We start from the raw sequence: 17,982 nt of genomic DNA, 5'->3' as shown, positions 1-17,982 counted from the left end.
CCGAACTGTGGGTTATGATTCGTTACACCCCTAATTGTAATAGACTAACATGTTGTTTAAATATTACCTAAAAAATTATGTAAGCAAAAAACATCTTCTTAAAAGCACAATATTTAATTTTCATGTATTCACAACAAACAAATGCATAGTTTGATGATGCCTAACCCGAACATTCTGCTTTCCCTGTTTTCTATAAAAACCAAACCTGATATTTAGGTAGATTTACATCAAAATTGAACTCATTAGCGTGGCGATACAGGACACGGTCCACGTCACTAATTAAAATTATTTGTTTATATGGATTTGAACATTCTTTGAAACATTTGGAATAATGCTAAATATATGACACAGTTCTAGTGTTTTTTTGATATTTTAATAAAACATACTGCCCCTTTAAAAAATTCTGCATCCCACCACCCTTTATCCTCCTTATAATCACTGTCTTTAGTTAGATTTCATTCGGAAGGGCTCATCCCTATGCCCTAATCCCTCCGAAGGGTTTATATTAGTGAAGAGAATTGTTGCTGTTGTGGTTTTAAATGTTATTGATTTTATGATTTAGAAATGTGTGTTTTCATATAAGCCTTATGCATGGCAATGTTTAATTTTTAAATAAAATAATCCTCAAAATAAGGGAACAACTACATGATTTAATTATCTAAACCTGTTTAATTTGAACTAGAAATTACAGTGGGTAAAAGCTAGGATAAGAACACTTAGATTTTATAAAGTTGCAAAAAATAAATAAATAATAAAAAAGGCTTTTATAACTCAGGCTACTAGGTCAATAGTAGACTCTTGTTTGAATGTACACCAGTGCATTGATATTATGTTTATTTGTTTAACCAGAAACCACTGTAAAATTCTAACGACATTGGAATTTTAGCTTGGAGAAACATGACCTTGTGAAATATTCTCAATGTCTGGCTAAGATCTCCCGTCTTGGTACATTTAATTATAGATGTCTTGAATGATTTATTAACCAAACTATTTTGAGTACTTTGGTAATGCATTGTCCATTACAGATCTAAAACACATCTGACTTGGAGGATCAGTAAGTCCAAAAATAAACCTGTTTTCTAAAGATTTATTTGAACATTATAGAAAGACAGCTTTAATGTGTTCTTGTTGTGCTATTGAAGGACTACATGCATGGTCCATTCTACACAGTCATGCTTTGCTTGACTGATTCAGGTTAATATAAGGGATGTACAAACTGTATAAGCAGTCGCACACACAGGTGAGAAGTACTGCATTGATCTGCCCCACATCTCGAAAATGCAACAGTTTTTTTATGAATACATGCACACGACACTTGTGTTGGCAAAAAACAATGCACAATGTGCTGTGTCATCATAATCACCTCTGGATTTGATGTTTCTGACCCTCAGCTTCGGACTAAAACTTAACATCTTTTTCATCTTGTTTTAAGTTGAAGGTGAAGGTTTAAAAACTAAATTAATGCTTGTTCTGATTATTTCACTTGCTGTATTCTGCTTTAAAAAGAAATACTATGGTATTGATGCTGTTAACGCTAACTCAGAAAACTGAAGATGCCACCAACAAGTGATGTTTCACTGGATTTTTCCCATGATTGGACATATTATTCTTAGGAACATTCTATATGGTCATATGCAAAATCTCAAATTTATACAGTGCTCAGCATAATTGAGTACACCCCATTTTGAAAATGAATATATTTTTAGCCATTTTTCTGTGAATATAGGCAATGTATTTTGGTGCATTTAAACAAAACAGATTTATTAAACATATATTTATTAAAATAATATTTTAGTCACTAAACATATTTAGAAATTGAAAGATAATACAATTAAATTCAAGCAAAATATTGCAAAAAAAATTACAACCTACAAAATGTAAACTAGATTTTTCAATTTTTTTGCTTCTCTTGATTTTTCCTCTTTGTAAAATTTGTATTTAATATTATTTTATAATATAAATTTGGGTTTACCAGTTTTTGGATCATTATCGTAAGTCATTCTGTTAGATAAGCTCCAGATTTGGCTTCAGTACTGACTAATCTAATGTACAGTTGAAGTCAGAATTATTAGCTCCCCTGAATTTTTAGCCCCCCTGTTTATTTTTTCCCAAATTTCTGTTTAATGAAGAGAAGATTTTTTTCAGCACATTTCTAAACATGATAGTTTTAATAACTAATTTCTAATAACTGATTTATTTTATCTTTGCCATGATGACAGTAAATAATATTTTACTAGATGTTTTTTCAAGACACTTCTATACAGCTTAAAGTGACATTTAAAGGCTTAACTAGGTTAATTAGGTTAACTAGGCAGGTTAGGGTAATTAATAGGCAAGTTATTGTATAACAGTGGTTTGTTCTGTAGACTATCGAAAAAAATATATAGCTTAAATTTTTAAATATAAAGCTTAAAATTTTTACAATTAAAAAATTACTTTTAATCTAGCTGAAATAAAACAAACAAGACATTCTATAGAAAAAAATAGTATCAGACATACTGTGAAAATTTCCTTGCTCTGTTAAACATCATTTGGGAAATATTTAAAAAAAGAAAACAAATTCAGAGGGGAAAAAATAAAAATATTGTATAGCTTCCTATTAAAAATATGAATTTATAAGATAGAATTGTGAGGGGTGTACTTATATATGCACATATATAATATATATGAGCACTGAAGCTCCTTCAAATATGCTTGAAGCGATAGTTCACCCCCCAAAGAAGAAAATTATCTCATCTTTTACTCTCTCTCTCTCTCTCTCTCTCTCTCTCTCTCTCTCTCTCTCTCTCTCTCTCTCTCTCTCTCTCTCTCTCTCTCTCTCGTGGTTTAAAATCTTTATGAGTTTCTTTCTTCAGTTGAACACAAAAGATATTTTGATAAATGCTGGTTGCTGGGACCCATTGACTTCAATTGCAGGAAAAAAATCTGTGGAAGTCAATGGGTAGCAGAAGCTAGCATAAAAGATGACATTTTTAGTGGGTGAACTAACCCTTTAAGCATTTTTTGACATCTTGTGAAAAATACAGCCACCCTAGCTAAACCTACATCAAAAAAGTTCAACAAAAGATGTTTTCCAAAAAAGACTAGTATGAACACAGTGCTTGTTTAAAAGCACAACCCTAATATATTATAAAGGTATTTAAAGAGACACGATCATTATATTGTCAACTATAAAACTACAATGACAAAAAATAAATAATAATATTTGAACAATAAACGTTTTTAAAACTCATTTGAAAAGTAATAAACAATCAGCAGGTGAGCATATAAACAGCAGCACTAGCAAAAACAGGTCACGGATTATATAAACATCGCATGGAATTCTCCAGGCGTGTTTTCAAGGGTCTGAATAACATGTCAGTTGTTATAATGTCATTTACAGTAGAAGAGATGGACCCTGGGTGATGGGAATGATGATAATGATGCTGGGAAAACATATCGCACAGCACTGCCGCAAAATCGGAAAGGCGCTACAATAAACAAACCCTTACTGTGTACAACAAAATTTGATCAAAAATGAATGTTCCAATTTCGTTAAAACCACGCGATACTTACTATCTGATGCCATGGTCGCGTTGCACTGAACCCGCGGCGTCAGTCACCCGCCCTATTGATGGATATTGATTGATATCTTCATAAGTATAAACCACTGGGGAATCTAAAAGGGCTGGTAACGATAACCGGGTCGTATGACCCCGGTTGCCCCTGACAAACCTGCAACAGAAAAGCCCACCGGACGCACTGTTTTCACGAGCAACAACACACACGGGTCGGGTACGCGGCCATGTGAACGAGAACGCGCAGCGCGCTCTCTATGCTCTGCACCAGTGACATGCTGTGCGTTTTCAAATATATAAATGGAGTTTTCTTCAAATTCGGTCACTTTTTTGCCCATGAGATGTTTTAGTTCGCATTATTTTCTTTCTTTTAAACATTCTACCATGTTATATTTTAAAAATGTTGTTAAATTATTATTTGATGTTAAAATAATCAAACATAATGAAATATGACGATCAAGTAAACAAATATTTCATATTGCATTGCATGTCATATTGCATTTACAAGTAGAATTGTGAGCAAATATCAAGACTGAGAAGAAAATTTTGACTTATATAAACTTTTATATCAGAAATAAAAGTTTCAAGCTGTAATTTTTATTTCAATTAAAATATTTATATATAATTTTTATGTATATCAACAATACATAAAATACTTCCAATGCTGAATGTCCCAACTCCAGCTTGCATAGAACAATAAATCATTTCTTTATGTGCAATCAGGCAATATGATTTAGATATATTGAATTCCTCTTAAAAGCTACGGCCTATTAGGTGCAAACAGAATCAGTCCTGACAATACTGCAGACCTAAATCATCACACTTCGGCTGAGGAGTGAAAGAGCGAGGGAGAGAAAAGCCAGGATTGGAAGTGATACAAGATATTGATTAAATCAAGCAGCTGAATGAGCACATCAATAAAACCTTCAGATTAGAAAGAACGAGACCACATGCATAGAAAAGACCACACAACTCACTCGGTCCGCCAGAGATCTATTAGTTGGCACATATACAACAAAAAGTTAAGTGATGAAATGCAAACTTCTGAATGATAAAATCAATTTCACCAGCATGGACCATGCCACACTTTCAGCTAGACTTTATTGTAGGGATGAAAGAGAAGGTAAGGGGATAGTGGGATGAAGGGGAAGGGAAGTAAGAGGATATACAGTGAACAGGTGGGTCGGTTGATTGGGCGGCCTATGATGATGCCCAGAGACTCAGAGGGGGGGTACCATCTCTATAATATTTAGGCAAAGTGATTGGACCCCCCGTTTCAACCTAGGAGGGAAGAGAGGGCTATCGGATTGTTAATGGGAAGCAAGGAAATAAAGGGAGGTAGGCAGGGGCGGACTGGGTGACAAGTAGTCAGGCCATATCTGATGCGATCTAGAAAGTGAAGAGGGGTGGGGGTTTTGTGCGCGGCAGGGCAGAGTCATGCTGCCAGGCCACATCTAATGCAATATAAAAAGTGAAAGAGAGGGGGGGGAGAGTTGTGAGCGGCCGGCCCCTGAAGGGAGGGTTGGGTTAGAAAAAATGAGAAGAAGAGGGCTAGAGAGCTGGTCCGCCCTAAATAAGTTTTAGGGAGTAGGTGATTGGTCAAGGAGGCAAAGTGAGGCATAGTCCCGCTGCTGAACCTTTGTTAACATTTAAAACCACAACAGCAACAGTTATTTTAATCTAATATAACAATAAAAACAGCAAATGCCCAATTGTTCTGACAATTTTTTTTATGAAACTGTAATCTAATACAAAGTTTTAAAATACAAAACTGTGCAAATATTAAAAGACCAGTCTTAAAAATGTCACGTGTTGCCTAATAAATAAAAGTAAAGTCCATTTACTGCCCTTTTAACCCAAGAGCAGAAAAGTGTAAAATTAGATTAAAACAAATCAAATGAAACTGGAGCTCGAGGAACAAATCACACTAGCTTTTAACACTGGGCGGCCCGCCAATCACATCCAGTCCAGATGGCGGGGCTTAACGTTAAGTGGGATCGCTGCTACCTTCAGGTTTCCAGTTGAATCTTTTCACCGGTTTTCCTGCAGAAGTGAAATGAACAGTCAAAAAAGGGAAGCTCTTGCATTAAACAGTCTTGCATGAATTTAGGACACACTCAGTCTGTGCAACAAGGCCAAATCCAAAAACCTCTGTTTGCTTACTTGATGCTTTCTCTTCTTTGACTGAACTCAAACACCACATCCTCGTTGTGTCCTCACTCTTATTTCCTACAATACAGAAATTGTGATAAATTTATCAATATTAATAAACTGCACCCTGCGAGTTATTTTGGCTTGAAGGGACTTACCCTGAGCCTTAAAGCGTAAATGAGTTCTTGCTTTGAGTGATGAGCTTTTCTTTTTTGGTGACGCATTGTGCTCCAGCTCTGCTCCAGCTGCAGGGATCAACTCTGTTTGCCTGTGACGTCGGGACTTGGAAGCCTAATGTAGAAATCATTGAAAACAGTGAGAACGTTTACATGGACACTAGTATTCTGATTTTAATATGATTAAGACAATACTCTGATTAAGAGACTACCATGTAAACAGAGTTTTTGATTACATTAATCGGACTAAAGTCAAATTAAGATATGTGGAGTATGCCGAAGTGCAGTACAGTCATGTAAACACCTTAATCAAACTATTACCATCGAGCAGTACTTTTCGCTGCATAACAAACAAGGAGAATGAGAAAAGACAAACAAATGAGAATGGCTTCAAGAAAGAGAGAACATTTTTGGTGCTAGCAGGAAACAAAGACTATGTTGACTATGCCACAGCCATATCACCCTGCAGCCCAAGACCAGTTACTCACTGAAGCTAAGCAGGACTGAGCCTGGTCATTACCTGGATGCGAGACCACATGAGAAAACTAGGCTGCTGTTGAAGGTAGTGTTGGTGAAGCCAGCAGGGGGCGATCAACCTGTGGTCTGTGTGAGTCCTAATGCCCCAATATAGTAAAGGGGTCACCAAACTGTCAGTGAGCGCCATCTTGCGGATGAGACGTTAAACCAAGGTCCAGGACTCTCTGTGGTCATTAAAAATCCCATGGCACTTCTCGTAAAGAGTAGGGGTGTAATCCCGGTGTCCTGGCCAAATTTTCTCCATTGGCCCCTACCCATCATACCAATCCACCAAATTGGCTCTATCACTGTCTCTCCACTCTACCAATAGCTGGTGTGTGGTGAGCGCACTGGCGCCATTGTCCTGTAGCTGTCGTTGTTTCTTCCAAGTGGATGCTGCACACTGGTGGTGGTGTGGCGAGACCCCTCCCCTCATGATTGTGAAGTGCATTGGGTGTATGGCCATACAAGATAAACATGCTATATAAATACACACATTACAATACATGCTGAGAATTCTGGATGAAATGGACATTAGAGCTGTGCAATTAATCGAAATTCAGTTTCGATTTTGGCTTCTAACAATTATAAAAAAAACATTAATCGAGATAAAACGATTATTGCATAATATACCGTCCCCTTTCCAGTTGCCCACATTTGTTGCTCTGCAAAGCTCAGATTCACGTGAATATTACTAAAAGCGTGCACTGTAATGTAACGTTTGCAGCATGGGATGCGCATCATTCATTGATGTACATTCGAATCATTTATGTTTTTAAAAGTGTAAAAGAGCTCGCATGCTGTTGTGTGTGCACGCTTAGCCTTGGAAACGAGCAGAGCACACACATCTAACGCCATGTTATGCAAGCGCTTTAATGGTCAAATACATGCAAATTTGTGTCAAAAAGTGGCATTTAGTGATTATTCATTAACCCTCATTTGTGTAATAAACAAACAAGTTGGGAATCAAAGGACATGTGAAAGTGAAACCATTAATCAGAACCGTACTGCTCTTAAAGTGACAGCGCGCTATATTTCTGCAGCTGAATGTTTTTATCATTAATCAAACAAAAAGGACAAAATCCCTCACTGCTCTTGACTGAAGGACTTTTGTAGCTGTAATTAAAGTTTTTTTACAGTGAAGACGCTTAAAGCAGTTTGTTTCATATTTTTGTTCTATTGTATTTATTTACAGGGAGGAAAAAAACTGTATGTATACAGTTGAAGTCAGTATTATAAGCCCCCCTTAATTATAAGTGACCCCCCCCCAATTTCTGTTTAATGGAAAGAAGATATTTTTTCAACCCATTTCTAAACATAATAGTTTTAATAACTAATTTCTAATAACTGATTTCTTTTATCTTTGCTATGATGACAGTAAATAATATTTTACTAGATATTTTTCAAGATACTAGTATTCAGCTTAAAATGACATTCAAAGGCTTAATAAAGGAAATTAAGCAAGTTATTGTTTAACAGTAGTTTCTTCTGCAGACAATCAATATATATATATATATATATATATATATATATATATATATATATATATATATATATATATATATATATATATATATATATAGCTTAAGGGGGCTAATAATTTTGACCTTAAAATAGGTTTCAAAATATAGTAAAATAATATAGAAAATACGGCGAGCAATTCCTTGCTCTGTTAAACATCAATTGGCAAATATTTAAGAAAAAAAAATTCACAGGAGGGCGAATAATTTTGACTTTAATTGATAATCGTTTTAAATAATCTTGATTACAATTCTGACCAAAATAATCGTGATTATGATTTTTACCATAATCGAGCAGCCCTACTGGACATCATAAAGTGCTTTGACTTTGAAGTGACTTTGTCTTTGGGTGCATGAGTGAAAAGTTAGGGAATGAAATGGCGGAAAGTGTTGCTTGAGAATTTGTAAAATCACATATGTTGCCATGAAGAACACCAACTGTTGTGTGAAACACCGGAGGAAACTAGCCTCGAATGGTGACATTATGACGTTAATCAAACTATGTACTCAATCATTCATTTTCTTTTCGGCTTAGTCCTTTTATTAATCTAGGGGAATGAACTGCTAACTTATCCAGCCTATGTTTTTTTACGCAGCGGATGCCCTTCTAGCTGCAACCCATCACTGGGAAACATCCATACACACTCATTCACTACGGACAATTTTAGCTTACCCAATTCACCTCTAGCCCATGTCTTTGGACTTGTGTGAGCTCCCAGAAGAAACCCATGTAAACACGGCGAGAACATGCAAACTTCACACAGAAATGCCAACTAACCAGGCGAGGCTCGAACCAGTGACCTTCTTGCTGGGAGGCGACAGTGCTACCCACTGCGCTACCACATCGCCCAAACTATGTACTATAACATGTAAAACAGGAGCATGACAGGAACATTCAAAATACAACTCATGTAAACACCTTAATCGTGTTATTGTCTTGTTCAGAATAAGGCAAATCATTTGATTACCGATGTTCATGTAAACGTAGTCAGTGTGTCGAATAATTTGCCCACAAAATGTGCAATTTAACCGTTTATGAACTTAATAAATTCACGCGGTAGGTTCGGGAGGAGCCTAATCATTCAGGTGTGTCAATCATTATCATATGGGTATATGAGGAGCAGCCACTGCACTGTGTCAACTGAAACATTTTTCCAGCATCCCACCACCACTTATCGTCCTCCTAACCACTTCAGTCTTCAGTTAGATTTCATTCGGAAGGGCTCATCCCTATGCCCTTCTCTGTTAAAGAGCCCATATTATACATGAAATAGGGTCATATTTAGGTTGTAAGGGTCTCCAACAACAGTCTAATATGCATGCAAGGTCATAAAACACTTTGATGGTCTTATAATCTGCATTTATTTTTACCTAATTATCCCAACGACTCCCATATGAATCGTTCAGCGATTCATTTGTTCCCAACCCCCTCCTCAGCGCGAAGCTAATCTGCGCTGATTGGACCGATGACAGCCTGCTGCGATTGGTCGACAGTGACAGGCTTCAGCACGAGACAGAGTGAAATGCCCAGCTGGTAATCAACTATATAAAAGTAGTCACAGTGCACACGCGCTTCATAGTGTAAGGCTTTTTTCACACACACACACACACACACACAACCCTCCTCAGAAGAACTGGGGAGATCGACGCGAGTCTCTCTCTCTCCCTCTCCCTCTCTCTCTCTCACACACACACACAACGCTCCTCAGAAGAACTAGGGAAAGCGACGCGAGTCTCTCTCTCTCTCTCTCTCTCTCTCTCTCTCAGACACACACACAATGCTCCTCAGAAAAACTAGGGAAAGCGACGCGAGTCTCTCTCTCTCTCTTTCTCTCTCTCTCACACACACACACAACGCTCCTCAGAAGAACTAGGGAAAGCGACGCGAGTCTCTCTCTCTCTCTCTCTCTCTCTCTCTCTCTCTCTCTCTCACACACACACACACACACACACACACACACACACACACGATCGCCATAGCAACGACAAACGGCAGTGGAACGCGAGCTCACAAAAGCCTTTAACGTTAAATCCGTAAACAAAGCGGCACGCGTCGCGTTTTTAACGTGGCTTACATGTGATAAGAGAATATAAAGAGTAACCGCGTGTACTGTACCAGGTTAACAACTCATCTTTGGGTAGAGACTGTCAATATTATCCATCTGAGCACAGCGTGACTTCATTGGACCGGCGGTGTCTGTGTGTGTGTGTCTAGTGTTTTTTCTGTGTTAGTGGGCGGGGCCGCAGGTTTCAAATCTCCCTGGTTTGCGCGCGTAACTACTGGCGAGGCTTGTGTTTCGTGGCTGCGTCATCGCGAAACACCTAATGACTCGTTATCAAGGCGACTCGTTTGAAGCACTATGAGTCGACTCTTTTATAGATGAATCAATAGTTTTAAACACTGTACACTTACAGATTTAAGCCTTAGCTGGATATTTCACTTCACTTAGAGCTGTGTTACACACTACATGGAAGGGCATTTTCAAAAACCCATAATATGGGCTCTTTAAGATATCTTGGTAAGGCTGCCAAAAGATCAAGTTTAATAGATTATTATGAATTTACATTTTTCACTCTACAAAATATGATTATTGTTAATGAAACTGGATTCTCAAACTGTTTGAGAAAAGAGCTGATGCTGAAATATATATATTGAGGAATTAAACTGTTTACTGAGCTTAGATGGATGTAAACCAATTGTAGGAGACCTCCAAATCATGTGAACTGTCAACCTTAAAAAACAGTATAACCGGGACATTGTAAAGGCTATGTCAATGTTTTAAATCAGATTTATTTTATGCATTTATGTTACCTCCACAACTTGTCCGTATGATTTAGATTTGATTGATGCTAACAGCTGGGCTCTGCTGGAGCTCTTTAGGAAAGAGACAGAGAGAAAACACAGATAATATCACAACCATGTGGTAAAACAAAAGTACTGCAACATCACTCCAATACTTTCTGCATTGCTGCAGTAGGTAATGAAGCACTATTTTTAATTAAAGAGACACAAATGAAGAAGAATTTTAATCTCAGTCTCTTACTTCTTGATTCGAAGGTCCTTCTCCAGGATCCTGCTCTTCAAATTTCTAGAAAAAATAAAATTGCGCAAGACAGTCATTGACAAACAAGCTCTATGCGTAATCAGGATTTTGTGCCAAAACTGATGCAGATATAGACTAAAATTTGTTTTTTGGGATGAAATTTTTCTAAATAGATTAGTAATTAGCACAAAAAAGCTACATACAATAACAACAGTGAGTGTGACATATTGATACATGTTTAAATCTGTAACTTTATTAACGCCATTTACTATATTAATATATTAAATGCAACTTAATCCTGTGAAAGCATAAATCACTCTATTGTGTTGTTAAATTAAGATTTCTCCCAATTCTTGTTAAAAACTTAATACTTTTGTGTATTGTCTATATATATATATATATATATATATATATATATATTCTATATATATCTATATATATAGATATATTCAAGTATATCAAACTTTGATTATTGCTTTGCTCATAGGGATTTCTTCTCTGTATTAATAATTTTTGAGATATACTCAAGTATATCAAACATTCATTCATTTTCTTTTCGGCTTAGTCCCTTTATTAATCTGGGGTCGCCACAGTGGAATAAACCGCCAACCACGTTGCCCTATATCAAACATTGATAGCTTAAAACATTAAAGGCACACCTGTATTCACAGGCTTGAGTACTGTATAAAAGGCTGGGTCATACAAACAGCAGCACGCTTAAACTGACTTATGTATATTGTAAGTCGTAGGCCCTTTATTCTCAACAGAGAATAAGGATTTTTGTTTTGTTCTTGTTTTTGCTTTCATTCATCTTTTTCCTCTGGATTTATTTTATTGGATTTATTTTATTGGATTTATTTTATTGATTTATTTAATTTAAGTGTATTTTTATTCATTTTCTTCCTGGAGTGAACATTGGCGTCATTCACAGAACCCATCAAGATATCATGCAGTAAGGTATGTTAAAATGAGTGTATGGATGTTTCCCAGAGATGGGTTGCAGCTGGAAGGCCATCTACTGAATAAAACATATGCTGGATAAGTTTGCGGTTCATTCCATTGTGGGAACCCCAGATTAAAAAAAAGGGACTGAGCTGAAAAGAAAATAAATCAATGAAGGAATCCAGCAAAATACTCACCGTGCGATGCTTCTGCCAGGTTGAAAAGGTAATGATGGCACTGCTTAGTTTGGGAACCAGGTTTTGTTGGATGAGGTCCATGTTTGGATCCGGTTCTGTGAATACGGCTTTCTTCAAACCCTCATAATGTGTGTGGATATTTGTAATTTCCTGAGGAGCAGAAAAACTGCATGTTAACCACTTTAAAATCTCCTACATTTTCAAGCAATTTACACTTTTTTTTTACAATAATGGCACTGTCAAATACGTTGCATTCAAAAACCTTTAAATATCACAAATTAAATACAATTTCTACAGTCTGGACCTTTAATGAAACATGTTTTAGCAATGCATTTTTAATTCATTTTAATGTTGCTGCCTTGACTCACCTCTAGCAGGTCAGTGTTGACAAGCTGCTGTGGACGTGACGGTGGATCAACAAATTCTTCACAGACATCTTTCCTCTTCCCATCTTTCTTCTTTTCCCTAGAACAAAGCTGTAAATATGCACAATAAATAACACCTGCAGAGTTTGCAAACATCAGGTTAAATCTGTTTACATGGATTAACCTGAACAACACAGCACAATAAAAATATATTGCCCTATGATGGCAACATTTAAAGGGGACCTATTATGTAAAAATCACTTTCATAAGGGTTTCAACACAGCTTTGTGGCAACATTCTGTGAAATTATCCAGCCTCTAATGGTAAAAATTAATTAATTCTATTTTATATAGTCACTATTGATAAAAACAGTCCACAGAAACACTTTGATTGACAATCTCCCTTTGTATATGTCATCAGTAGGGGGAAGCCCCACCCATTAGTGACTATCTCACTGAGGCACAGGCTTTGTAGCTCCGCCCTCTGAATTTGAATTTAAAGCAACAGTCACCAATCTGGATCAAAGCCTAAAAGAGGTAATTTCAAAGAGTTATAATAAATGATCTGTGGTGTATTTTGACCTGAGACTTCACATACACCCTCTAAGGACTTATTTTATTTCTTCATAATAGGTCACCTTTAAAAACACTGTACCCATTCCATATGATCTGGTTCATATTGGCATTTATTCTAACTGATTTTAAAACACTATGCATCCAAAGGTTGCCAACTTTGTAAATGGTTTACAGAGAAATCATACACTAATAAGCAATGATCAAACTACCAGACTACTAATTACTCAGGCCAAAGTAAAATGTTGGTTGGATGCTGTTTATATCTGGAGTTAAGATGAATTTTCATCAATTTCAGAAGGACAACAATAAATACAGGCTTAAATGAGGTCGAAAATGTTTTCTGGGTGAAATGTTGTGTAATTTATTCAATTTTTTACACTTGACAGTGTGTATGCATAAACCCGAAGGCTTTGCAACTTACCAGGTTTGGCATAGCCGTAAAGTGGAAAGCTTTTTCTGACAGGAGCTTTCTAAAGACATATGTAACATCATAATGTTGAGAGTTCATTGCATCCCTCTCAAACTGCATAGCATCCTTCCAGTCTTTCAGAGCGATGCGGATCTACAAAGAAGAATATGCACAAAAGCACAGCATGAGTTACATTTAAATGCAAAACTTAAACTCCCATCATCATTTAATTCTCCTTTCATGTCAAATCAAGAGTATTTTAATTCTTCAAATGTTGCTTTGTGTTTGCAATGATAATTGGTAAGCTCAAAAAACACACACATTTTTACGTTTAAACCTCATGTATTGTTCAAATTGACTTCTCTTTCGTTAAGTTGGTGGCTGTTTTTACTCCATTGACTTCTGTTATAATGACATTTTTTGAATGCAAAGCCTTGACACCATATACTCATGCATTCTTGATTGTTGATGGTTTTCCCTGTTGGGAAATGTGTAATTTTTACCGTTGATCATCAGTTGGCACTATTAATGCTTCAGACGTTTAAATGCTTTAAAAACGTTTCTGGCTTTTATATGGAGTTCTATAGAGTAAAACAGCAGATTGTAGTGTGAGTGCATAAATACACTTACTATGTTTACTATGTTCTGAGAGCTTAAGTGCTTATTTTGATTTTCTCAGACATATCAAGATAAGTGCACAAAGGTCTCTCCCTTACACAAACACACACACACACAATAATCCATATAGAAGTCGAAGATCAAGCTTTTTTGCACTGCCACTGATGATCAACAATAAAAATTGAAATCTTTACTTCTTCCCAACTAGGAGAAACAACAAAAATCAAGAATGTATGATTACACAGTGTAATAGCTTAAAAATAAAAATAATTATAATGGAAGTCAACGGGGCAAAAACAGCCACCAACATAATGAACGGATAGTAAATTTGCACAGAGCGTATTGTTGAATTTGTTAAGATTTTCCAAGCATTCGCCCCAAAAATGTGTCAAAATAAGATTTGCCACCAAAAACTGTTCCATTTGCTGAAACACTGAGAAATTTGAAGCCAAATTGAGACTTAAAATCAGCCTAGAGTGAATGAAAACATCTCCAACAGCACACAAGGGTTAAGACATTACAATGTTTACAATGGATGACAATGATGCATTAGTGAATAACCCCAGGCTCTAGTAATTAAAAAAACTATTTTGGTAAACAGAAACCCTGAGACAAACAGAAATCCAGAAGGCTAATAAAGATGACTAGAATGATAGCACACCTTCTCTCTGGGAGTGGCGAGCTGTGTGTTGAAGAGCCCATACAGCAGATAAAGGGCCCCGACTCTGATCTGGAAAGTGTATGGAGGGAAGAAATACTGATACGCTACAGACAGAACCAGACGAGCAAAAGTCCTTTTCTCTCTCTGCTCTTGTTTACCACTGCAGAGAAAAAAATAGAAATAAACAGTGAAAAATAAAAATACCAACAATAGTTAACAATCAAAATACATGATATGGAAAGTGTTTCAAACAAAAAATGTGGATATATTCTAGTAAATTGAATACAAGGTTATAATTATATGTAATTTGGAATTCGTGTAAAACTGAAAATATGTATGTTGCATTTATTATTTTTCATGTGGCCCATGTGTAATTTTAAACACTAAACACAGTAATAACATAGTAAAACAGGGTAATAATCATATTTACATTCAATCGGTCATGAATTGTTGTTGATCAGCCACAAGCACTGAATTTTCTAATACAGATTGGTAGATACCCAACTAACACACAACGTTGCCTCAACGTAGTGACCTTCCTACAACGTATCTACGTAGGATCTACGTTGTTGCTGAAGGTTGTCAAAATGGTGGTCATAATGTTGCAATTTTAACAGCCGTTGCTTTAGGTTGTGCTTAGCCAGCACGGATGACCACTGTACATTTACTTGTCATCAAATTGATACGTTTAATTTTCAACAGACAGTTGGGCATCGCATTTAACAACCACCGAGGAGACGTGAGTTTTGCTTTATTTCTTTTTGCTAAATAAGACATCAGTGGTCATTTGTGTAGTCCTGTTATTTCAAGCTCTGATCTGATTCTCTTGTTCACTGCATATTTTCATGTGGATCCATCTGTGAACTGGCTTCTCTGTTGGGTTTCTTTCTCTGACTGCTTTCTCCGTACCAACAACTACACCTGGTCTTCGGCTGCGCTCCCCGGTCTGCTGTATTCTCCAGTCCAGAGCTTCAATGTAGTGTGTGCATTTTTATTTATTTAGTTGTTCATATTTTAATGCTTTCTTGTTTGTTTACCTTCTCAATTGGCACTTTAATTTAACCTACCCCTTTAGTTTAATTAAATATAGTTAAGTATCTAATATAATCTAAACTTTATATACTGTTTGCTTTTAATTAGATGTGTACTGTATGTATTAAATGATGTGAAATATATAATAAAAAATAAAATTAATATAATTTTGATTATATTAATTTGTGTGGCATTTTTACACTTCAAAGTTTACACATGCAGTTGTTAAATTAAAAAAAGAAAAATGAATAAACAATATTTACTACGAAGCAATACTGCAAAAGTATTACTGCTTATCCTGTATTCTAGGCAGTATTGATAAACTACTAGGAAAAAACAATACATGTAGCAAGAACGTCGTCTCACGGTTGCTGAATGTCACACGACAACGTTGCTACAGCCTTCTCACGTCTTTCTACGTTGTAACAATGTAGCGAGCATGTAAGTGGCTGCGTTGCAGACATCACTACAACGTAAATGTGTTTGTTGGTTTAAACCGTGATATTTGTATCCAAGGTTATCATACCATTGGAATCTTAAACCGGCACATGCTTATAATACAATGACTAGCATCAATAATAAACTCACAAGAATACGGTACTGAAATCCATGTCCTTCCAGATCTCCAGAAACTGCTCGTACCGAACTGACTCGGCCGCCTGAAAACGATCAAGCAGTGTTTCAATGTCTGTTTTTACCACTTCCCTGAAATGCTCCATCCTGATATTTAATCATCACAAAGACTTCATTGCTTCTTTAAAAATGCATAAAATCGGGTTAAAAGTAAGACTTGTGTTGTTTTCTCACATGCTTCTAGAGAAGCTCATGAGAAAAGCATGAATGTCTATCGCCATCTAGCGTTTCGGCTGTATGAGAACTGGCCGTTGTTGTTAGAGGCTGATAAACATATTAAAGATTGTAATATGTGGTACATTATAATGATGTAGATAAAGGGCAAAATATATTTAATACTTCATATTTTTATGCTAAATATCATTGAACAACTGCTTATAACTCCACCTTTCACTAATTCTTCACAACAGTGTTTGTGTTCTGTGTACCAGAATATTACAAAATGTACAGGCAGTTTTTAAATTTTTTTCTGCCCTGTTGTTGTTGTTGTTGTTGTTGTTGTTGTTGTTGTTGTTATTATTATTATTATTATTATTATTATTATTATATTATATTATTAAAAAAACTATCTTTAGGTGTAACCTAAACCATAAGAAATTATTTGTGTAAATAAACACTGAAAGCACATTTACTTAAATAGCTGACATTTATATTTTCATTCACACACACACACACACACACACGCACACGCACACACACACACACGCACGCGCGCGCGCACGCGCGGTATTAACATTTTTACTAACGCTCTTTTGTGACTTTAATTCTACTGACTATGTGATGGAAGACATTATTTTACCAAAACTTCAGCGGAATTAAATGTGAAATTAAAAGGTGAAATTAAAGCAGATTGTGGCACCAACACATGAGGTGACTTTGCGTGCTCATTAGCGACTAGTCTTTCCTTTCCTCGAGGCAACAAATGATTATCAATAGCTTAAACATGATTAATATGGAGAAAAACCTGTTATATGGAGCATGAGTGTATTTTTAAGCATGTGTTTTGTGTTGCACCCTTATTTACAGTTCTGTTCTATAACATGTATGTAGGTCATGGGAAAATCTTTCAGTTCTTTGCCATAATATTAGGCTTGTTATGTTTTTTTTTTTCTTTTTAATTTACAATGTACATATCAGCATTGCAAAAGAAACCAACAATAGATATTTAACCAGCATAGGCTTAAAGATAATAGAGCAGATTTGGTGCAATTACTTAAATTATAGTAGTAGCAATGCTAATATAGACTAGTGAAAGAACTGACTGAAAAGGTAATAAGACAGTTCAGTTCCAGTAATGTCTGAGATTTGATAAATTACATTTTTATAAACAAACACACTGTTGATACAGTGGTCTACAACAGGCATTTGACAAACAGCAATGCCATAGAAAACAATTTTATGTTTTTTAAAGAATATTTAATTGAAAAGTTCTTATTTCATTTAAAGAACACTTACAAAATAAAAGAGGGCGTCTCAAAAAAAATGTAAAAGAGCTGTCACTGTCTGGTAGAAGGACCTTTCTGAAGGTACATGTTTGTACAGAAAAATCCATATTATTTTTGTAAAAGTACATATTAATGCCTAAT

General features: G+C 35.9%; 2 protein-coding genes across 2 annotated transcripts in view; both read right to left on the bottom strand.

The window, feature by feature from the left end:
* The window catches only part of syt16 (synaptotagmin XVI), a 40,675-nt gene extending 36,901 nt beyond the window's left edge, over positions 1 to 3,774 (bottom strand). Inside the window, exon 1 of the mRNA XM_056471185.1 lies at positions 3,556 to 3,774. Within this exon, the coding sequence (XP_056327160.1) occupies positions 3,556 to 3,568 (13 nt within the window). The 5' untranslated portion in view covers positions 3,569 to 3,774. The remainder of the gene's footprint in view (positions 1 to 3,555) is intronic.
* A 1,279-nt stretch (positions 3,775 to 5,053) lies between these two features.
* On the bottom strand, positions 5,054 to 16,584 carry snapc1b (small nuclear RNA activating complex, polypeptide 1b). Its single transcript, XM_056470846.1, has 10 exons — positions 16,352 to 16,584; positions 14,732 to 14,891; positions 13,465 to 13,605; positions 12,472 to 12,579; positions 12,104 to 12,253; positions 10,965 to 11,009; positions 10,733 to 10,795; positions 5,867 to 5,999; positions 5,721 to 5,786; positions 5,054 to 5,600 (listed from the first exon to the last, which is right to left on the bottom strand). The coding sequence occupies exons 1-10, from the start codon at positions 16,480 to 16,482 to the stop codon at positions 5,545 to 5,547; spliced, it is 1,053 nt and encodes a 350-aa protein (XP_056326821.1). The 5' UTR covers positions 16,483 to 16,584; the 3' UTR covers positions 5,054 to 5,544.
* Between the last annotated feature and the right edge of the window lie 1,398 nt (positions 16,585 to 17,982).

The sequence above is a fragment of the Danio aesculapii genome, chromosome 13 (assembly GCF_903798145.1).
Source record: "Danio aesculapii chromosome 13, fDanAes4.1, whole genome shotgun sequence".
Classification (NCBI taxonomy): Eukaryota; Metazoa; Chordata; class Actinopteri; order Cypriniformes; family Danionidae; genus Danio; species Danio aesculapii.
Note: the sequence above shows the minus strand (reverse complement) of the source record. Positions and strands in the feature narration are given on the sequence as shown.

Excerpts from the sequence above, each read along its gene's own strand:
- snapc1b (XM_056470846.1), bottom strand. The coding sequence starts at position 16,482 with ATGGAGCATTTCAGGGAAGTGGTAAAAACAGACATTGAAACACTGCTT. Across the intron at positions 10,796-10,964 it reads AAGGACCTTCGAATCAAGAA|AGCTCCAGCAGAGCCCAGCT; the intron begins GTAAGAGACTGA and ends TCTTTCCTAAAG. Across the intron at positions 5,601-5,720 it reads CAAAGAAGAGAAAGCATCAA|GAAAACCGGTGAAAAGATTC; the intron begins GTAAGCAAACAG and ends TCACTTCTGCAG.